This window comes from Sarcophilus harrisii, chromosome 4 (assembly GCF_902635505.1).
Source record: "Sarcophilus harrisii chromosome 4, mSarHar1.11, whole genome shotgun sequence".
Lineage (NCBI taxonomy): Eukaryota > Metazoa > Chordata > Mammalia > Dasyuromorphia > Dasyuridae > Sarcophilus > Sarcophilus harrisii.
In genome coordinates this window covers 164,780,079-164,804,438 of record NC_045429.1, presented here as the reverse complement: position 1 = coordinate 164,804,438, position 24,360 = coordinate 164,780,079, and the positions used below count along the sequence as shown (strand labels likewise).

Below are 24,360 nucleotides of genomic sequence, written 5' to 3'. Positions count from 1 at the left end.
ATGATAACATTTTAGAATAGATATGTTAATAATTAATTATAACTTATTAGTTATGACTAATTTTGGAATTAATGGAGTTATTTGTATTTATACTTCTGAATATCCCATAAGGTAGGTTTAGTATTAGCACAAAATACTGAATAAAGTAAAAACATTTAAATTATAGTGGATAGATTGATAAATCAAGAAGAGTTAGATTTAAGTTTTACCTTAGATGTTTACTAGCTGGGTCATCCTCATCAAATTATTTTACTTCTCTTGGCATTAGTTACTAAAATATAAAATAGGTGACTTGAACCACTCAGCTATAAATTCCTAATTCTATGTATGTTTGCCTCACTGTTAACCTAAGAAGCTTGTTGCTATTATATCTCTTATAAAATTAGAAGTTTTTGAAAAAAGTTTCATCTGAGTTTTCAGACAATATCTTAGTGAGAATTTAAGCCTTTGCTTATATAGGCAATTACTTTGGTCACTGACTCATTTTTCACCGTCAATGGGAACCAGGAGCCAGCTTTGTACTTCCACTAGGTATTACTAGGCAGATTATGCCAATCTTAAATCTCATGATTCAATTTAGTGATTTTTGTTGAGAAACCATATCTGTGATGATAATTCTCACTGTAATTTTTTTTTGGCGGGGTGGAAAGCTAGTGTTATAAAGTTGTCGAAACAAAGAATTTTTAAAATTTAAAATTATGTAATTTTCCTGTGGGAAATTTCATGCTTTTCTTTTTTTATCTCTAAAGATTACAAAAAAAATTAGATGTGGTTTTGATCAACCAGCCATGTTTTATTGCTAAAAAGAGATGCTTTCAAAAATCATAAACAATGGAAGAATTGGGAAACTTTTATGAACATTTTCTCTTGTTTTGATGTAGTTATTTTCAAAGATAAGTAAATAATTAAATAATGACCCAAGTTGGCAGTAAGAAAGTTTTTTTCTTCACTATACTTTTCTTTCTTCTTGTCTCCTCACTCTCAAAAAAGCGTTAGTTCTGTCAAGCTACAAAATTCTAGTTTAATTTTAACAAAAGGTTGCTTAAGGCAGGAAAAAAAGGCTAACATATTACCAGACAACATTAACATAAAGGTAATGAACATCAGCCACAGTTTCTTTTAATTAATGACTCCAAGACTAGAGTCTACTTTCTTCAAGTGAGAGATTCAGTCCAGAGTGGTGGAATGGGCAATCCTTTAAAAAAAGACTATTATTCTAATATCCATAAATCTAAATGAAAACATGAAATCCTTTGGTCCATGTCTATTGAAATCCTTCCCACACTTAGATTTTAATAGTAATGTTGCCAATAATTTCTGAATGCTTAAAAACTAAAGAAAAGAATAAATAAGTAATTTAGAAATAGATGGGGTGCAGGAATAGATTTCATGTCTGTTGGCCACAGCAATTCATGAAGGCTATCTAATATAAAACGGAAGTATTTAAATTCATTTTGACTGAGAGTACCCATAGCTCTAAATCTATGATTAAATGTCAATATGACTTTTGTGGAGAAATTCAGTTGCTGTAGAACAGAACTAATTCAGCCTAATTTGGTGTTTTAGATTCTCAGAATTGGAACAAAATGAGATACTCATAGAAACATCTAATAGTCAGAAAAATAGGTCTGCTTATCCAGCATGCAAAGAATACTTAGCAAGATACAATTACAAGATACTGATTCATTTGTGCTCAGCTTTTCTTTTTCTATGTTGGTGATGCCAAAACATCAGACCTGGGAGGGAACACTGTTTAGTTCTTAGTTAACTGGCTTTTGTAGTTAGGCTCCCAGGAAGATACATCAAAAGACCACACCTTTTTTCTCTGACTCAATTATGTTTAAACCTTGGGCTAAACATGTCTTTAAAGACTTGCCTTAAATCCAAATCACTCTGCCTCATAGATTAATCAATAACAGGTCCCAGACCAAGTCTCAGTTATTTCTTGTTTGGGCCCTGGTTGACCTAGATTAAATGTAAATAGCAATTGTTTCTGTTTTGATCAGAAATCCTAAGGGCTCTGGATAGTACTTAGCCTAGAGATTCTGAAAGGTGAAGAAAAGGAGAGATGAGAAGAGATGAGAATGATATGTATTTTTGCGTTGTATTATTCATGGCATGTAGGATGTATCTAGAAAAGGATATTTTTGCAGAAGTGTGAAAAAACTATGTACACCAGAGACTCACCTAGTTCATCAATGTATATTTCTGACCCAAAAGATTTAATTGCAATTTACTTGGCACTTACATTAATCATATTATTGGCTCAGTGAATTACTCAATCTGGATGTTTTTTTATTGTGTTTTTTTTTTTTTTTTTTTTACACAGGAAAAAGCTCTCTGTTAGAATTTAATAACATGTAGAAGTTAGCATTAACAACAACAACAAAAAAAGAGCAGGGTAATATAATATGAAATTATGGATTTTGAATCTCAAATTTTGGGTTCAAATCTAAGCTCAAATCTACTGTTAATGTGAATTTGTGCAAGCCAATTAACCTCTCTCTAAAAGGCAATTTCTCCACCTTGCAAAAAAGAAATTAAAGTAGATGGCTTCTAAAGGTCCTTTTCAGCTCTAAATCTATGAATGACCTGTTTTGCCTCTGATTAAGAAGTGGGAGTGGGAGTGGGGGGAAGGAAACCACTTGATATAATTCCAAAGATTAAACCTGTCAAGAGAGTTTCTATGGAGGTGTGTCTAGGAGGCAGGTTTGTCAGCTCACACTCATGAACAAAAACAGCAGGAGAAAGGATACCACAGGGATTGATCATTCTTAAGTGAAAAGTCAGTCAGTCAAGCAATATTTAGGCACCTATTATGTGCCAGCCACTGTGCTAAGTGCTGGGGATACAAAAAAGAGCAAAAGACCTTCCCCTTTCTCAAAAAACTTACATTCTAATAGGGAAGACAAATGAACAAATATATACTAACAAGCTCTATACAGGATAAATAGGAAATAATTAAAAGAAGAAAAGCTCTAGAGAGTTGGGAAAGGCTTCCTGTAGAATACAGGCACTAGAGTTTTAGATATATAAGGGGAACTAAAATAGGGGTTAGAATGGGGCATAAATAGGTTCTGCTTCCTTTGACCCTAAGTCAAATCCTTTTGGATTAGGCATGGGTAGAGCCTGATATAACACTGAGGCAGAGGTGAAGGTGTTACCACTGATTTATGCTAAGGAGTATGAAGATGAAATCATGATTTCAATAGGGAGCTCTAAAGTGATAGAAAAGGATCACAATAGTGAAGGGGCTGGGCTAAAACTGTTATGTTGGAGGCCTAAGCAGGTCAAAGATCACTACACACTCATGACATAAAAGGGAGATAGGGATATTAAAAAAGCCTTGCTCATATCCTGACATTCATTCTCTTTCCTAAACCTATTTTGATTATCTAAACATTTCCTAATTTAGATATTGGGAGGGTACTTTGCTTTTTATAATTTTATGACTGACTTTGTCTTTTACTTTTATTTATTTTTTATTTTATTTATATTTTACTTTTAGCCTGCCACCTCTGATTTTGGTTTCCATGGATGGTTTTAGATCTGAATATTTACATACATGGAGCACACTTATGCCCAATATCAACAAACTGAGTAAGTCTCCTTCAAAGGATAAAGTTATATCTACTAAAGGAAGGAATAGCTATGTCAGCCTCATATTTGACTCTTAGATTTGATGAATGGTTTATTGAATAGTATGATTTATCTATGGTACCTACATTCCCATATTTATTGGTTTTTCCTTTCTCCATTATTTGTTTATATAGAACTTAACACAACTGAAAGTAGCTTTATTTGCTAGGGACAAATCATAGGTTTTTATTTTTTTCTTTGAAAAAGATGTATGATCTCACTTCTATATTCTCTCATGTGTGGACAGATAAGAACTCCTAGGCCTTTGCAACCATACATGAGCAACTGTTCTTCATTAAGGCAGTGTTAGAAGGCAGAGTTTTTCAGAGATTTGTATAGTAGGCAGATAGTGATATAATGACATATAACATTAAAAAAAAAAAAAACAAGGAAGCCTATTGAGTTGGGGTTTCCAAGAATCAGAACATATTCTAAAATTGTGTTATCCATAGTATATAGTCATTCAAAATATTTCATAAGAACTTCAGAATGCTGAATATAAGCTCAGGAGAAATATCATTTTCATAATTTGACTCACTTTTTAATTTATTTCAAGAAATTTTAACCTAATCTTGCTATTACTATTTACAATGTTCTCTTGGTTCTGCTCTCTTCATTTAGCATCAGTTCATGTAAGTCTTTCCAGGCTTTTGAATTTGAATAGCTATTAATTACTATCACCCCCATTTTATAAATGAAAAGCTTAAATCTCATACAGTTAAATAGCTGACTTTTTCAAAGTGACCTCAAGATCTTTCCAATCTAAACCAAAGATTTTTAAAGATTTAATATTTTCCCCAGTTACATTCAAAACATTTTTTAAATATTTGTTTCTGAAATTTGAGTTCTAGATTCTCTCTCTTATAACCCACCACCATTATGAGATGATCAACTGTGAGGGACTTGATTTTTCTCAACAATGCGGTTACTTAAGGCAATTCCAATAGATTTGGGTTGGAAAATGCCTTCCATATCCAAAGAGAGAACTTTGGAAACTGAATATGGATCAAAGCATAGTATTTTCTTTTTTTTTTTTTTTTTTTATTTTTTTTTTTAATAGCCTTTTATTTACAGGATATATACATGGGTAACTTTACAGCATTAACAATTGCCAAACCTCTTGTTCCAATTTTTCACCTCTTACCCCCCCCCCACCCCCTCCCCTAAATGGCAGGATGACCAGTAGATGTTAAATATATTAAAATATAACTTAGATACATAATAAGTATACATGAACAAAACATTATTTTGCTGTACAAAAAGAATCAGACTCTGAATTATTGTACAATTAGCTTGTGAAGGAAATCAAAAATGCAGGTGTGCATAAATATAGGGATTGGGAATTCAATGTAATGGTTTTTAGTCATCTCCCAGAGTTATTTTTCTGGATATAGCTAGTTCAGTTCATTACTGCTCCATTAGAAATGATTTGGTTGATCTCTGCTTGAGGATGGCCTGATCCATCAGAACTGGTCATCATCTAGTATTGTTGTTGAAGTATATAATGATCTCCTGGTCCTGCTCATTTCACTCAGCATCAGTTCGTAAGTCCTCCAGGCCTTTCTGAAATCATCCTGTTGGTCATTTCTTACAGAACAGTAATATTCCATAATTTTCATATACCACAATTTATTCAGCCATTCTCCAACTGATGGACATCCATTCAGTTTCCAGTTTCTAGCCACTACAAAAGGGCTGCCACAAACATTCGTGCACATACAGGTCCCTTTCCTTCTTTATAATCTCTTTGGGATATAATCCCAGTAGTAACACTGCTGGATCAAAGGGTATGCACAGTTTGATAACTTTTGAGCATAGTTCCAAACTACTCTCCAAAATGGTTGGATTCGTTCACAACTCCACCAACAATGAATCAATGTCCCAGTTTTCCCACATCCCTCCAACAATCATCATTATTTTTTCCTGTCATCTTAGCCAATCTGACAGGTGTGTAGTGGTATCTTAGAGTTGTCTTAATTTGCATTTCTCTGATTAATAATGACTTGGAGCATCTTTTCATATGACTAGAAATAGTTTCAATTTCTTCATCTGAGAATTGTCTGTTCATATCCTTTGACCATTTTTCAATTGGAGAATGGCTTGATTTTTTATAAATTAGAGTTAATTCTCTATATATTTTGGAAATGAGGCCTTTATCAGAACCTTTGACTATAAAAATATTTTCCCAGTTTATTGCTTCCCTTCTAATCTTGTCTGCATTAGTTTTGTTTGTACAAAAACTTTTCAGTTTGGTATAATCGAAATTTTCTATTTTGTGATCAGTAATGATCTCTAGTTCTGCTTTGGTCATAAAGACCTTCCCTTCCACAGGTCTGAGAGGTAAACTATCCTATGTTCCTCTAATTTATTAATAATTTCATTCTTTATGCCTAGGTCATGAACCCATTTTGACCTTATCTTGGTGTATGGCGTTAAGTATGGATCAATGCCTAGTTTCTGCCATATTAGTTTCCAATTTTCCCAGCAATTTTTATCAAACAGTAAGTTCTTATCCCAAAAGCTGGGATCTTTGGGTTTGTCAAAGACTAGGTTGCTATATTTGTTGACTGTTTTATCCCTTGAACCCAATCTATTCCACTGATCAACTAATCTATTCCTTAGCCAATACCAAATAGTTTTGGTAACTGCTGCTCTATAATATAATTTTAGATCTGGTACAGCTAAGCCACCATCATTTGATTTTTTTCATTAATTCCCTTGAAATTCTTGACCTTTTGTTTTTCCATATGAACTTTGTTGTTATTTTTTCTAGGTCATTAAAATAGTTTTTTGGGAGTCTGATTGGTATAGCGCAAAGCATAGTATTTTCACTTTTTGTTTATTTTTTCTTTCTCATGGTTTTTTTCCTCTTGGTCTGCTTTTCTTATACCATATGACATCAAGTCAAGGACTTGACTTGAAAATGTAAATGTGAGTTTTCTTTTTTGTTTTTATTCTTTCCACTGATGAGAGAAAATGTCATTTGGGGAAAACATAAAAAAATAAGGTATTGATAGATGCTCTTTTAAGTAACATCTCACAAATTAATGAAAGGATAGAGAAAGGAACTATGAAATATACAAATCAAAATATAATATTAATTTCTTTAGTTGCAAAACATATTAATTTCATGATAACATCAGCATGACAGTTGTTTCAACAATTCTATTAACAATTTAATAGGGGAAAGTCATATCCTAAAGAAAAGCAAATTGTTTGCTTTTTTATCTTTTCACTGTTGGAAAATTTCTAACGTAGCTATGTAAACTGAAATCTAATATTTTGTGTTTTGCTGCTGGAGAGGAAATAACTTTCAATGTGTGCTCTCCCAAAGATAATGATCTTTAGAGCAAGGTTAGTACAGACCAAGCATTGATCAAAGAAATAAAGGTACAGCTAATGTCCTTCCAAAAACAAATGATTGAGAAATCAGTTTTCCACATGGAAACTATTCAAAAAAAATAAGCCAGTGATGTCCAAGGTTGTAAAATATGACAACTCCTGCTCCTTAGGGGGAAAAATACTTCTGTGGGCCTTATCTCTTTTATTACTACATAATAATATTACTATCCTTTGATTGTGAAAAAAAGGTACAATGACAAAAAAGTTGATACCGGTTTAATAGATGAGGATTGTAGCTGTGATTTCACTGGTATAATCAAGTCAAGTCAAGTCCATAAAAACTATTGATCTCTTATGTGCCAGATACTATGCTAATCTCTAGGAATACAGAGAAAGGCAAAAGCCAATTGCTACTTTTGTAGAATTCATAGTTTTGATGGGAGAGGTTTACATAGTGTGAGTAACTTTATACAAAAAATGTATAGATGATATTGGAGATATTCACTAGAGGGAAAGAATGAGAATGAAAGGGAATTGGGAAAAATTTCTCTTACAGAGTGGTATTTTAGTCAAGACTTGAAGGAAGTCAGGAAATCCAAGAGATGGAGATGAATAGAGAATTTTAGGTATGGGGGGAAGCCATTGAAAATGAAGTCAGAAGTTGGAGTGTCTTGTAGGAGGAAAAGAAAGGGCAGTCAATGGATCAAAGAATATATAGTGAGGAAAAGATGCAAAAAATTGGAAATGTAGGAAGAAGCCAGGTTATAAAGAGCTTTGAATGGCAAAAAGATTTTACAATTGATTTTTGCAGGAGATAGACAAACACTGAAATCTATTAAATAGGAGGGTAGAATGATCAGAATTGCAGGTTAGGAAGATCAATTTGATAGATGGTTGGAGGATGGATAGAAGTAGGGAGAAACATGAGGTAAGGTTCAATATCTAGAAGAGTATTGAAATAGATTGGGTGTGAGCTTATGAGGACGTGCACAAGGGTGGTGATAGAGGAAAACAGTGAATAAATGTAGGAGCAGCAAATTAGATATGAGATGAGGATGAGAAGTAGAGAATGCCACCTAGATTGTGATACTAAGAAGAGAGGGTTTTGGAAGAAGATGAACTCACCTTTGGACATGTTGAGTTTAATGTGTTTTTGGGACATCAAGTTCAAGATGTCCAGTTGGAATTGTGAATCTGGAGGTTGGGAAAGAGATTAGAGCTAAATAAGTAGATATGGATGGAGGTCATTAGTAGAGAAAAGATAAAGAATCTATGAGAGCTGATGAGACCACCAAATAAACTGGTATAGAGGGAAAAGAGAATAGGGCCTAGAAAGGGGCCTTAGGAAACAATGCATCATTAACTAGATAGTGATACTGCAAAAGAGACTGAGAAAGAGCAATCAACCAGGTAGAAGGAATACCAGGGTAGAATAGTGTTATAGGAACCTAGAGAAAAAGAGTGTAGGGAACTTCCAAGGAAAGATTGTTTGACCAGTGCATTTGAGAGGCAGAGTTGCAAAGTGAATATAGTTAGCCTCAGGTCACGTCTTCTCCAATTTGAGCTCTTCTCAAGTGAACAGGTCAGGAGCTCTTAGTAATGTAGACAGTTCTCTAAGATTACAATTTACAGAGAAGATTCTCAACTGCCTCAATTCAATAATACTTTAAATATGCAGTAATACATATATGCAATATATTTGTACACATATTTTATATGTTTAAGTATATATAAAACAATTAAAATAAGTAATTTGTATTATATTAATGTATGTAATAAAAGGTATGGTGTTTTAGATGATAGAAAACTGGCTTTAGTCAGGAAGACCTGTATCAGATTATCCCAGGACTTTATAGAGTCCTGGCAAAGTCACTTAACCTCCCAATGTAACTAAGATTATAAATTGCAGATCAGGTGATGATTTGAACACAGAAAGATTTTTCCCTTTGAGTTCCCTACATTAATGAAATGACAATCCAGTCCAAAAATAATCATTATAGTATCTCTAAATATTAGAAAAATAATAATACATCTATTTGTGAGGAATACAATTTAGGTCTGTTTATTGATTTGTAAAGCTCTTGCAATAATATATGGGTAGGAAACCAAAATACTAAAATATAAAATTTGTTTCTTTGTAAACAGTAGGTTTTTGATAAAATAGCATTTTGATCACATGCTTACATTTTGAGAGTTCAGGCTGATTTTTAGTTGTATTTATATCTCCAGTGTCTAGCACAATGTCTGGCACATAGTATATGCTTAAAGGTTTGTTGATTGTTATCAATTTACATACTCTAGAACAAAGGATAAAGGACAGCATCTAGTATTATATTACAATGGAGCTATCTGCTTGAAAAATACATGGGCCAAGACTTAGAAATAGATTTATAGAAATTTTCACTGAAGTTAGTTTTATAATAATGATTTGTACAAACTTAATTGATGTTAATATGCATTCTACAATATAAAGTGTAGAGCTTTTCTGTTCTGTATAGCATCTTTTCATGTCACCTTAAACTTAATTGACTAATTAGATATTAGAGTTCAGAAATTTTTTACTTTATTGTATTCAGTGTACTGTATTTACTTTATTCACTAAAAGTACGTAGAATAGATGTTATACTAATTATATGAAATATATTTATATAAACCAATAATCATGAATTCCCATAGCTGGCTTTTTATTATTTTTCTTGGAAGCTTTATATCCCAAAATTTCTATCTATTTGTACATATTCTTCATAAACATGGAACTTCCTAATATGTTGATGTAATTTGTTGCAGAAACATGTGGAATACATTCGGAGTACATGAGACCAGTTTATCCAACCAAAACCTTCCCAAATCATTACACCATTGTCACAGTAAGTTATTAATCAAGTAATTTACCTGGGGAAAAAACAAAACCAAACCTAATTGAATTGTTTGTGACTCACATTAGGGAAGGAAGATATCCCAGTTATGTTTTATGCTGATTAAGGTCAATTAGCAAGATCCTACTGGGGAAAAGTTATAGTTCAAATTGATTCAAGACAAAGTAATCAGAATGCCATGATGGCATCAAGGTCAAAGGATTCACTAGTGTCAGCAAATCTGGAAGATTAGGCAGGTATAATGAATGATTATAGGTTGGACCATGGATTTAGAATTGTAAGGAATCCTAGTAGTCATTGACTTCAACCCCCTTATTTTTACAGATGCATTTACCGGGGTCCAGGAAAGTTGAGAGATCCATCTGGGGTTGTAGATATTAAATATCTGAGACAGGATTCAACATAGGTCTTCCTCTATACAAGTGTTGCATTCTACTCACAAATCACAAAGCCAAAGAACAGTTATATCAAAGTGTAGTAAGGTAGAAATTCAGTGTGAAATTGGTCATTTAATAGGATGATGAAAAGGGCCCAAGGTATTAGGGAACAAACTTTTGTCTTAGGAAAGTCTCCATAAGAGACAGATCTTTTAAGATAATTGTGCTGTGTTCCCTTGCTCCCAAATGAATGGAATTCAATCTGCTTTTTGAATTGGCATTTTTTTATTATAGCAAATAACTAGTGTTGACTTAAGCACTGGAGCATGATCCATCATTAAGCTGCAATGAGCCCAGACTTCATCTTCCCTTAGGAATATAGCTTCAGAACTAGAAGATATAACTTGGAAAGAACACAATGATGAAAAGTTTCTATTTCAATTGGGCATGTAATTAATTACCCCAATTGTTAGCACTGCCTCCCATTACTGTGTATTTAGAATCTTGCAGTCCTAGATATTGAGCTGGAAGGGCCTCATCTAATCCCCCTCATTTTTCAGATGAAGGATTTTGATCCAGGGAAATGGTGACTTTCTCTCTATGTAGTTTGTATTTCCTTATTTTGAAAATGACATTTTCTCCCCGTCCCCCAGTGCTCTTTGAGGATAGTATTTTTTCACTTTTGTCTTTATTACCCTAGTAATGAATGTAGTGCTTATACATAGGCATTATTTCACATGTGCTTGTTTAAGTATGTGTAGGAATGGTGTTTGGAAAAATATAATGTTGCCAACAAGAGTCTCCAAGTTGATATTATAAATATCAGCATGTAGGGTGAATTATTTATGTGGATCTGGGTAGATCAAAATTAGGGCTGAGATAAACTGTTTTTAGAGATTATTGTTAAATGATACTGGCAAAGATGACAGAGAAAGAGGAAGCAATGTGGTCTAGCTCTCTGTCACAAATACTTTTTTTTTAATTTTTATTTTTTAAATTTTATTTAATAGCCTTTTATTTACAGGTTATATGTATGGGTAACTTTACAGCATTAACAGTTGCCAAACCTCTTGTTCCAATTTTTCACCTCTTACCTCCCACCCCCTCCCCCAGATGGCAGGATGAGTAGTAGATGTTAAATATATTAAAATATAAATTAGATACACAATAAGTATACATGACCAAACCGTTATTTTGTTGTACAAAAAGAATCAGACTCTGAAATATTGTACAATTAGCTTGTGTCACAAGTACTTTAACAAACATCAAGGACTGAGTAGTGAAAAGAAAAATTGAGGAGAAACCAGCCAAAGGTCTGCAGGCTTTAGGGAAGGGAGAATCTAACCAGGAAGTCCATGCAGAGCCTTCTAGCACATGGATGGAGCCAGGATCTATATATGTATACCAGAGCAGAGAATAAGGAACAGGGGCAAACTTGTACCTGTTCTTTTTATCCTGGGCTGGGATTTGGAACCTTCCAGTATGGACTGGGACTAAGACCCGAGGCTATATGCCAGGGTAGAAAGTATAGATCAGGATTGAGCTTATAGTTCTATCACTCTTTCCCCAGAATTGAGTGTTGGCATCTAGTGTAGATGGGTTTTAAGTTCTTATTAGAAAGAGTAGATCAAAAGTGTGCTCATAATTCTATCTCTCTGACCCTGGATTGTAGGGCTGGGCTAAGCTTTCAACTGACTGATCAAAGTAGGGAGCATAAAACCTTTGCCCATTCCTGTACTGTTTTTCTAAACCAACTGAGTCTTTTATCTAATCTTCTGTCTGATAGAAGCTGGGAGGGAGCAGGGTCAGGAGAGGGTAATAGCTGGACCTCTGCCCAGGAGAAAGCCTGCAAGCTGAGTAATTCAAATCCAGAAGTTTATAAAGTCTGTAGTCTGTAAACCAAGAGTCTGTAAAGTTCAGACTAGGAGATTAACAATCAGACTATATCTCTGACCTGAGCCACTTTTGAGAAAATTGAAGAACATAATGCTTAATAAGAAGAGAAAACAGTAGCAAAATACTAGATAATACAGATCAAGATCAAAACAAGGTCCCAAAATATTTTTACAGTCAAAGGTTCTGATAAAGGCCTCATTTCCAAAATATATAGAGAATTAACTCTAATTTATAAAAATCAAGCCATTCTCCAATTGAAAAATGTTCAAAGGATATGAACAGACAATTCTCAGATGAAGAAATTGAAACCATTTCTAGTCATATGAAAAGATGCCCAATCATTATTAATCAGAAATAAAATTAAGACAACTCTAAGATAATACCCCAGATTGGCTAAGATGGGAAAAAATAATGATGAGTTGGAGGATGGGAAAACTTTGGACATTGATCATTGTTGGTGGGTTGTAAAAATCCAACCATTCTGGAGAGTAGTTTGGAACATCCCAAAAGTTATCAAACTGGCAACTTTATCCAAAATGTTATACTGGGCTTATATCCCAAAGAATTAAAAAGGAAAGGACCTTAGGCACGAATTTTGTGGCACCCCTCTTTGTAGTGGCTAAAACTGAAACTGGGATGTCCATCACGGAGAATGCTGAATAAATTGGGTTTGAATAATTTGGAATATTATTTTCAAGAAATGACCAAAGGATGATTTGAAAGGCCTGGAAGACACCAAAACTGATGCTGAGGAAATGGAGGACCAGGAGTCTTATATACTTCAACAACAATACTAAGATGACCAGTTCTGATGGACCAGCCATCCTCAAAAATCAACCAAATCATTTCTAATGGAGAGTAATGAACTAACTACTATCCCCAAAAAAGAACTCTGGGAATGACTAAAAACCATTACATTGAATTCCCAATCCCTATATTTATACACCTGATTTTGATTTCCTTCCAAGTAATTGTACAATAATTCAAGTCTGATTCTTTTGACAGCAAAATAATTTTTTTTATACTTATTGTGTATCAAGTTATATTTTAATATATTTAACATCTACTGGTCATCCTCCATCTAGGGGAGGAGTGGAGGGAAAGGTGAAAATTGGAAAAGAGTTTGGCGATTTTAATCCTGTAAAGTTACCCATGAATATCCTTAAATAAAAGGCTATTAAATTTAAAAAAAAATACTATATGATGACCAGTTCGATGGACCTGGCCATCCTCAACAAAAGATCAACTAAATCATTTCAGTGGAGCATAAAACTGAATCAGCTACCCCAGAGAAAGAACCCTGGGAGATGCCTAAAAACCATTAAAATTCCCAATCCCTATATTTATCCCCCTGCATTTTTTTGATTTCCTTCAAACTTTGTACAATATTTCGAGTCTGATTCTTTTGATAGCAAAATAACGGTTTGTCCCGATACTTTTGTGTATCTAATTTATATTTTAATATATTTAACATCTACTGGTCATCCTGCCATCTGGGGAGGGGTGGAGGGGGTGGAGGGTAAGAGGTGAAAAATTGGAACAAGAGGTTTGGCAATTGTTAATGCTGTAAAGTTACCCATACATATAACCTGTAAATAAAAGGCTATTAAATTAAAAAAAAGAGAGAGAATAAAGGACAAACAACAACAACAACAACAAAACAAGGTCCCAACATTCCCTCCAGAAGTATATGGAGACTAGACTTAATACAAGGTTGCAATTCAGGCAGTAAGTCTCAAAAAATGAGTAAACAATAAAGACTTCCATGATAAATTGTGTAGTCTGGCTCACATAAAACACAAAACCAGAATAAGAGAACAATTCCTTATAATCTATAATTTAAGTCTCAAGGAAACTCAGTTTAGAATATTTTTGGAGAAATCATTTCCACAATTTTTTTGGAGAACTGAAACAAGCATTACAAAATGACATAAGTAAAATGAGAGGAAGGGTAGTTTTATTGTCTCCTTTTAACATGTGTTTGAGATGGCCAGGAAATTAATAGGTAGGGACACCACAGACTGTTGGAGTATCAGGACAGATGCTCAGGAAAGACATAAAGGTTGGATATGAAGTTTTCAGAGTAATTTGTATATATATAATTATTACCCATGGGACTTCATAAAATCAATAAGTAGTGTAGGATGAAAAAAGAAAGTGAACCTTGGGCAGAGTACTGAAGAACATTCAACTTGGGAGAGTAGGAAACTAATTAGGAGGCAGGTGCTCAGTAAATGTGTATGTAATGGTATGGAATTTGAAGTCATGGTTCCCCCATCTTGTTCTTATGAAGTCAGTGTTTTGAACCCGAGTATAAAACTTTATCTTCACTCCTATTAACTTCCATTCTATTAGATTTGATCCTATAATCTATCTTGCCAAAATTTTTTTGGATCCTGAATCTGCCATTTAGTGTTTTACCTATTTTTCCCAGCTTTGGGTCATCTGTTTTATATTAATGTGTGGATTTATTTCTTTTCCTTTCGATTTGTTTTCATTATAGGGTTTATATCCAGAATCCCATGGCATCATTGACAATAATATGTATGATGTATATCTTAACAAGAACTTTTCACTTTCTTCAAAAGAGATCTTGAATCCAAAGTGGTGGTATGGGCAACCGGTAGGTATCCTATGTCCAAGCTATAATCTTTGCTTTCTAATGTGACAGAGTAAATCTTACACATGGCACAAGAGCCACAGGATTTTTCTCTGTAAATTTCAGTCTTTGTAAATTTTTTATAAGTAAATTAAAATGCTGTTTATAAAGTTTGATAGAAAATATATCTTCAAGGGTGTTAACTATTTGCAATCCCTTTATGAACAGCAATTTTGTTGAGGTGTTATTAGGAAATTGGGAGGGGGTCATCTGATCTTTTCCAGCTTTTGAAAATCATTTCTCTACTGTTTGTTTAAAAGTACATTGGTTTAGTGGTTTTAATCTTTACATACAATATTTATTTTTAAAACTATAAAATACATTTCTTTCTTACTTTTTTTTGGTTGAGGCAATTGGGTTTAAGTGACTTGCCTAGGGTCACACATCTGGGAAGTACGAGGCCAGATTTGAACTCGGGTCCTCCTGACTCCAGAGCTGGCTTTAAGACATTTCTTATTATCACTGGTAACTTTGTAATTCTAAATAATTTTAAAAATTCCAGTAAGATGAGATGATTAAATGATTTTTGCATAAAAATTAATCATTATTTCCAGGTATATTAAGATAATAATTTTTAAAATAAATGGATTAAAGAATCTCATGTTAATTATGTCATTACAAATTATAATAATCATTTTAAATACTCAAATGATTTTTAAGATACCAGTCCATCACTTTTTTTAAGTAAACAAAGAATTTAAGTAAATTAAGAATTTTTGAATTGAAAAATTATATTATTTTTAATGTAATAGGATAAAAGAATAATGATTTTAAGTAAATAAATTACTTTAAAAGTTGAGTCAATTACACAATTTTTTATTCGTTAAAATATTTTATTTTTGACTATATAAATTTAAAAAAATAATTATACCATTTCCCAATAATACTAGTAAAGGTGAATCATTATGATATTTTTGCAAAATTAGAAAGCATACATTATTGTGAATCACATATAGAAACTATTGCTGTTATCTCCCTCTTATTCATGTTAATAGAAATCCTTATGTTTGTTTTTGAAGTTTCTCTTTGGTCAACTTCAAGATTCCTGGAAATTTTTGATTTGTAGTAAACTTTTGATTTCATCTTCCTATAGATCTGGCTGACAGCTATATATCAAGGTTTGAAGGCTGGAACCTTCTTTTGGCCTGGTTCTGAAGTATCTATCAATGGCACATTTCCAACTTATTACAAAATGTTTAACAAGTAAGTTATATCTTTAGATTGTGAACCAATTAGGTGGGGAGTTGTACTTTATGTAATTTTTCTTTTAGGTAGTTAGTTCTCTAATAATTGACATTTAAGTTAACATGTTTGGTTTTCTCATTAATGAAATCACAAATCCTTGAGATATAGATATTTCCCTCTCTTCTGACTTTAGTTTACAAGATGGATGAGATTCTTTCTTTTGGTCTGTTCTGCTATACCCCCCATTCCCTAGAGAAGGCCCATCAATTTCCTCCTCCCTATACCTAAACAAGAAGGACAAAAAAGAATTAGATTGGAAATACCAGTATTGTCTCTTCAGACTTTTTGAAATAAGACAAAAAGTCAAATAAGAAGGAAGAGGGAGCATAAGAACAAGATTTAGAGCTATAAGGGACAATTGAGGTCATCTAGTTCAACTCTGTTATTTTATATATGAGAAACTGAGGCCCAGATTAAGTGTCTTGCCCAAAGTCATATAAGTAGAAAGGAGAATTAGAATTTGAGCCTAGGTACGCTGACGTCAGATCAAGTTCTCTTTCAATTACATTGACCACTCTCTTTTGAGAAAGATTTAATATATAAATTTTACTTATAATAATATTAATGTTGGAAAATATCAGTTTTTTCTTGCTTAATAAACATGTGTTGGTAGGAATATGTTCAATGTGATCTTATATCTTCTTTTTTAACTGTTTTCTTTAGCTCTATTCCATATGAAGAGAGAATTACTACACTGTTACATTGGCTTGACCTACCCAAATCTGAAAGGTAACTGTTAACATAAAATAGAGAAAAGAAAATGTGTTGTATAAGGTGATTTTTTGACAGGACAGATTAATCTTAGTGAAAAAATATGAATATATCAAGGGTCAAGTCCTGACACAGATGTGTGGAAAAGCCTCCTTGCTGCTTTTCAAGTCCAATGTGCTGTTTTAGGTTAGCATCTGTTTAAACTCATCTGATCTTCCTTTCCAATGAATCTTTTTGTTAGATGAAACTGAATAATGTTTGTTTTAAATAGCATATATTTAACTAAAGAAAAACATCAAGGAAAATAACAAGGAAAAGTTCCCCACATTCAAAAAGGCACAGAATATCTATCCTGGACACAGCAAAAACACTTCATATTGCTCTGCTGGATGGGCTTCATTCTTATTCAATTATGCCTCTAGTTAGCTGATTTTCCTTAGATCTGCTAGAATCATGTACTACTAGTTTTAATTGGTTGGTTTTATTCTGTTCAGTTTTTTTCCTTTTTCCTTCCTTGGCACATAGAGCATCTCTCTCCCTCAAAGGGAGTATTGTTTTTTTTTGGTTTTTTTTTTTTTTAAATTGAGACATCTTTGGCCAAGATACTCTTTGGCACTAATCAGCACACAATCAAACTGAGCCACCATAGCAAACGGGCTTGACAGGTCAAAATCTATTTAACTACTTCAAATACCTTTCCTCAGTAGGAATTTTCTCAGACCCTGTTCTCAACTCCTGTTATTCCTTTAGGTCTGAGCCCTGGGTCATGTACACTTCTCTATATCTTAATCAACCTCAAGTAAGCACAAAGGTTCACAATCTTATTCCTATACTTGTATTCAAGTCATTATCTTTTTATCCTAATCATATTTCATTTTATTAAATTCAAAACAATGATCTAGCCTGTCTGAGTCTAAGATCTTGACTTTGTCATCCAACGTGCTAATTATCACTACCCGCTTTATTTTTTAGCACCTAAAAATGAACAGAATATTTCATATCTAAAAAAGGATTTTTAAGAGCTAAGAGTGATGTATTAAGACATAACTAATTCCATTTTGTTCTGTATTCACCATTCTGTTATATGGTGCTTTAATTCAAGATCAATGTGCACCTGGTTGGTTTCCTCCATATTCTCTCCTAGGTTACTAATTGCTTGGTGATTGCAAAAAAAAAAAAAAAAAAAAGGACTTTGATAGCCCAAGGAAATGTATTCTTTAATCTCATGGGGAATATTATAGTTTCCTTTAATCTAGTAGAAATAACCATGCTAATAAGGACATATTTCTTCCTTTGAAAGTAGGGATAAACAATGTCTATATGACCAATGGGCATTTTCCCTTTTTCCTTTAATTCCACATTAAATGAATAAACTGCAGTTGTGTCTCTCTATATCACTGACTAATTATTATATTATATATATATTATACTAGTTATTAGTAGTCAGTGGTCCACTGGACAATTTTTGTCCCACAGTTAAGGTCTGATCAGGACAGAATACAGAACTGTTCTTTCCCACTCCCTTCCCCCAAGTCTTGGACATTATGTCTCTTTTAATAAAACATATTGTAACATTGAATTTTCTGGCAATCGTGTTACATTATTAACTCCCCTAAAAGTCCAAGTGTTTTCCCCTCATGAACTCTTTAGCTAATCCTACCCCAATTTACATTTGAAAAGTTGTTTTTCAAGTCAAATATAAGATTTTACACTTATTCTTATTATATTTGATCTCCTTAAAGTTGACCAAGTGCTTTATTTAGTTTGTTGAGAACTTTTATGACCCTGACTTTATCATAAGAATATATTTGCTATCCTAGCCCTATGTCATCTGAAAATTTGATGTTTGCCATTTGTGTTTGTCTAAGCTCATTGGTCTACATTTTACAGAGCTGATTCTCTGATTCTTTTTAAAAGCTGTACTCTGATCCCTAGTCCTTCCTCTGTTCTCAACAACCTTTTGAACAATTCCTAAAAAATCATATATCCTTTACTTCTTTTCACTTTCCTCAGATAACAGTTCACGTGTTTAATGATTTGATATTTTTAAAGGCACATACATGTTGTCTGTCTTATATTTTCTTCTTTTTAAAAAAAGGGCTATTTTTTATATAATATTCCATTATGGCTATTTTGTTTTGTCTATTCTAGGTCAAATATTCTCTTTGACACAAAAAGAAATAGAAGCAAAATAGGAGCATAGCTGCTCTTTCTCTTCAGTATCCATTTTCTCATCCATTTAACCCCCTTTTCACCTCACCTTTTCTGTCAGTAAAATAATTTTAAAAAACCCCTATCCATTCTCCTCCCCTTCTTTTCTATCCTATACATTTTTGAGTATTCTACAAATTTACAAAATACTAGAGTAAAACTATATAAAAGAAATGATCTGGGTTGAGAGATGGAGTATCTAAAATTTGTCTGCTCAGAATATATATGAATCTGCTTGAGAAAACCCTATGATATAGAATCATAGATTGCTGGATTCAGAGTTTGAAGGCACCTTACAGTTCATCTAATCCAGTTCCTTAATTTTATAGATGAGAAAACCAATGATTGGAGAAGTTAAATGACTTAGCCAGAGTCAAATAGCAAAATATCACTAGAAATGAGACCCTAGGTCCTTCAACTCCAACATGCCTGTTTCCAAATAGGTAATAGTTGAGGAAAATGATAAGAAGCAAAGAGTCAATGATATAACATGGTCAAAAATTAATGTGGAATAGTTATTATTGCTACCTTTTGATATTTTGGAGTTGCTCTTGATGCCTTACTTCTATTAGTATTTAAAGGGACTACATCTTGATTCACAGATGATTAAAATGGCATATGCTGATAGAGGCAGATGCTTACAAGTCCATTTTTCAAACCTGACTGACATTCTCCTACAAAGCAGCTTTAAAAAGATTTCTTTAATGGATAATAAGAAACAATTGTCTTGTTTCAATTTTATCCCCAGACCAAATTTTTATACTTTGTACGTCGAAGAACCAGATTCTGCTGGACATAAAAGTGGACCAGTCAGTGGTGATGTATGTTTGTTTATTTTTTTCTTTAAAAATGTTTGGTAGGGGTAGCTAATTGTTGTAGTAGATAGAGTACCAGCCCTGAAGTTAGGAGGACTTGAGTTCAAATCTGGCTCAGACACTTAATACTTTCTGGCTGTGTGACCCTGGGCAAGTCACTTAACCCCAATTGCCTCAGGAGGAAAAAAAGTTTGATATTGGGGTTATAGAGAGGCAATATGATATAGCCTGAAAAACCTGGGTTCAGGACTGAAACATAATAGTTTTGTGACATCTGGAAAGTTGCTTCTAACTACTCAGTGCTCTGATCACCTCTCTAATAATGTACTTAGAAAATGTGTCTTGAATTGGTAAAAGGGAGTTTCCTTACCTGGAAATTCCCGTTGCTAGTGAAGTTACCTTTAGTCTAGTGCCCATTCCCATTGGATTATGTTGCCTATAGGATAATGCAAAAAAAATGTAATTTGTAGAACTGCACAATGTATCTCTGAAAGACATTTACAGAGAATTTCATTAGAGTAAAATTGTTAAGCCTATAAAAATGATACAATTGATTGGTATGGATCACTAGTTTGTTTTAACATCAAGAATGCAGTATGACTGGGCACTGTTCACCTTAGACTTAGTACTTTTGAAATCCAAAGATGGCTTATGGCAAACAAAGAGTCATATAATTCCACTGTCTTGTATCTAGTTTGTCGGTTGAAGTCTCCTTAGGCATTGTGGTACTTATACCCAGCTCTTATATGTAGTACAAAGTGTTTATTCTATGTGCCCAGAGTATTAGTGTGTATCTAATTTATATCTATCTATCTATATCTATCCCCCCTACAGGTTGTCAGTATTTTCAGTCATGTTCAACTCTTGTCATCCCGTTTATGTGTTATATACATGCATATACACATAAAAAACTAGATCTGTTATTTTATAACAGCTAGTACAAAGAACTCCATACTGAGGAAACTGTTACCAATACAGTTTGTTGCCTTTTGTGCATGTTACAGTCTTAAAATATATGCTGAGATAATCAGCTATCTCTGTTTCTGTCTATATACAAATAATTATACATCTAATTTATAGCTATCAAACCTATACTTTGCCAGTTTCTGTAATATATCTATATCTACACTTACAATATTGACTAATAATGATATGTTTATATCTAATTTACCTCTGAATATGTCTATGAGAAGCTCAAAGAATCATGGAACTAGACCTGGGATGAACCCCAGAGACCATCTAGTCTATTGTGTTTAAAGTTTAAAGTATTGTTTTTAAAATAAGGAAACAGATCCAAATAGATTAGTACCTTGTCCAAGGATATACAATGCAAGTATTTAGTTTTGGAGGCCATATTTGAAATCTGGTTCTTTCATTCCACAGTCAATGGAGTCATTCTTATCATTAGGTAAAAGAGAATTTCAATGGCTGGAAGCATTGACTTTTTTAGGAGACATTCTTCTCATTAGGTAAAAGAGCACTTCAATGGCTGAAAGTATTGGCCTTTTTAGAAGACTGGCTACCAGTAGATTAATAGAATTCCTTGGGGGGAAATTGATTGGTGGTCAACTAGGGAAGAGCCTTTGTGCTTTCACAGAATTCCCTCTTCTCCAATTCTCTTACCTAGTTCACAGTTACAGCTGAAAATTAAACAGAAACAATAATTAAAACTTTACCAATTTATTAATAACTGTAACCAACAAATTGGATCATTGGTCTCTCTTAATGATCAAAATGACAAAGCTCACCAGCTTTAATTGTGTTTTAAGGAATATAGAATTGGATAGCTAGGGAAGAAAATACAATTGATTACCGGGTAGATAGCATCATGGGAGTGGGGATAACATGATGGGTTATTTTAAAGAAAGTGGGCTAGCATACCATTGATCACTCTTTTCAAAAATTAGGAAGGTTAATTGTTTTATGGCATCCACTGGCATCTTGTAGATGTGAATTAGCAGTCTTCTCAGTGCCTAGAAGGATTTGTTAGGGAGATAAGATTTAAGGACAGGTGAGGGTGAACAATATATCTTCTGGGGATCATAATATGTTTTAAATAAACATATATGAAGTATTTTAGGGGGATATCGGTATGAAAGATTAACAATTTTTCTTTTAAACTAACTTTAAACTAATTTAGCTAGATTCCTGAGCTCAACTAAGCCAGGTGGTTGTGGACTCAGTATAAAATTAATACAGTATGAAACTGTTACAGTGTAGAATCGATACAGAAGAAATCAGAGGTAATATTAATTTTGATCTTTTCACAATGTATAAGGTAAGAAAAATGATTATGCACCCTATAGGTAAGCAAAAAAAAGTAGATATGTGAGAATGGGTGGAAATCAGTTAAAAGAGTGATTCTTGACAGATTTGGAACTTAATTAAAGGTGGGTGAAACAGATGCCTGATAGCTTTGCCAGCTGAATATTTGGAACCAGTTTTAACATCCTGCTCTGAAAGGAGTGATCTGGCCAATTCAAACAATAATGAGAGAAGGAAATTGGGCAAAAGAGGAAGAACTGAAAAAAAAGAATCAGACTGAGTTGTCCTAAATGAAGCCTGGCTAAAATGACTGTAAACATCATAATTTCTTCCCTAATTTTAATGCCTTGAATATAATTTTAAAACAATAACTAAACATAGAATTTTTCAGGGAAAAAAAACCCAAAACAAAAGAGAAAAGAAATACTGGATGTCATTCTATTCAGCAGGTGATGGTAGATAATGAGGGAAAGAAGAAGAAAGGTAGTGCCAGCAGAAAGAATACCACTAGTGTTTGCCTACAAGTCCAAGTTTCATCTGGTAGAGGAAAAAAATAATTATTTTTTTAAATAATGTTTTTTATTGAAGGAGGCAATGTATTTCAATGAATAGAGCTTTGCTTTTGGAATAAGAGAAAATAGATTCAAATTCTGATTCTTTTTTTTTTTTTTTTTTTTAAATAGCCTTTTATTTACAGGTTATATGCATGGATAACTTTACAGCCTTAACAATTGCCAAACCTCTTGTTCCAATTTTTCACCTCTTACCCCCCACCCCCTCCCCTAGATGGCAGGATGACCAGTAGATGTTAAATACATTAAAATATAAATTAGGTACACAATAAGTATACATGACCAAAACATTATTTTGCTGTATAAAAAGAATCAGACTCTGAAATATTGTACAATTAGCTTGTGAAGGAAATCAAAAATGCAGGTGGGCATAAATATAGGGATTGGGAATTCAATGTAATGGTTTTTAGTTATCTCCCAAAGTTCTTTCTCTGGGCATAGTTGGTTCAGTTCATTACTGCTCCATTGGAAATGATCAAATTCTGATTCTTATACCCCCAAGCCAGTTAACCTTACTGGGCCTTACGTTGCATTAGATGGCATTTTCTAGCTCTAGCTTAGTGATGCTTACATTATCCTCTTTTGGGCATATGTACCCCAAATAGAATATTGCTATATACTAATGAACCTTCCCTTTTAGCAAAAAGCAACACCTAAGCAGAAACAATGTAAACAGTGATAGCTTATCTAACATTATGCCCTCAGAGTCTCCCTTCTTTCTGCTAACTGGAAGAAAGAATACATATTTTATTATCTGGGCCCTAGAACTACTATTGGTTTTTTAATTTACTTGGAGTTGGGCTTCTTTTTTAGTGATTCTTTTCATTTATTTTTTTGGGTAGATATTATGGTAGGAGCAGTTAGATGGCACAGTGAATAGAATGGCCTGGAGTTAGGAAGACTCATCTTCTTGAGTGCAAATATGGCCACAGACTTTTACTAACTGTGACTGTGAGCAAATCATTTAACCTTTCCCCCCCTCTTATTTACCTTACTTTCCTTATCTGTAAAATGAACTATAGAATGAGATGACAATACTCCATTATCTCTGGCAAGAAAATCCAAAATGGGGTCACAAAGAGTCAAACGTGATTGAAAATGACTAAATAGCAAAAATAAGCCATTGTGGGGATTGTTCTTTTGATTCAGTTAATTTTACTCTACATCAGTTTATATAGTTCTTCCAATGTTTCTTTCACTCATTCAGAAATATTTGGGATTCATCAATAGAAAGAAAACATAATTTGTTGGACTAATTTTGGTTCCTTGTACTCTTAGGGAAACCAAAATGAGTTAAGTGATAAACTCATGTGTGAAGTACTTGTATCAATGGGATTTTATAAAAATAAATTAAAGAAAATTATTTTGAAAATACTAATCTAATATTTTATACCTCTTACTGTAGTAATTTTTTATGTAGTACATAAATGATAGGATCACTTTCCTAATCCCCACTTAGAGTAATAGTTAAGTTTCCAGAGCATTGCTAATGCTTCTTTCTTCAGAAATTTAGGGGTAAACTCTGAGGGCTTTGGTGTAGTCTTCTCTACTACTGATACCACTGTGATTACTTTTCCCCTATATGTATTATATATTACAGTATTTCTTCTTACTATTTTCTGGGAGGCCATCAGAGAAGAGAGAGCTCTTCCATTTACTTTGGAAGCACACAAATTCTGGCTCTGCAGTCAGTTAAAAGGCCTTTTATCAGATTAAGTTTTAGGCTGTTTTTGAACAAGTTCTGCTGAAGAG

The 24,360-nt window shown here is 33.3% G+C and overlaps 1 protein-coding gene across 2 annotated transcripts in view; it reads left to right on the top strand.

Moving 5' to 3' along the window:
* Positions 1-24,360, top strand: part of ENPP3 (ectonucleotide pyrophosphatase/phosphodiesterase 3) — a 116,260-nt gene that overhangs the window by 25,563 nt on the left and 66,337 nt on the right. For both annotated transcript variants that reach the window (XM_012549338.3, XM_031964254.1), the window contains exons 7-12: positions 3,509-3,600; positions 9,769-9,848; positions 14,634-14,753; positions 15,883-15,992; positions 16,698-16,763; positions 19,705-19,777. In XM_012549338.3, coding sequence (XP_012404792.1) covers positions 3,509-3,600; positions 9,769-9,848; positions 14,634-14,753; positions 15,883-15,992; positions 16,698-16,763; positions 19,705-19,777 — 541 coding nt within the window. The remainder of the gene's footprint in view (positions 1-3,508; positions 3,601-9,768; positions 9,849-14,633; positions 14,754-15,882; positions 15,993-16,697; positions 16,764-19,704; positions 19,778-24,360) is intronic.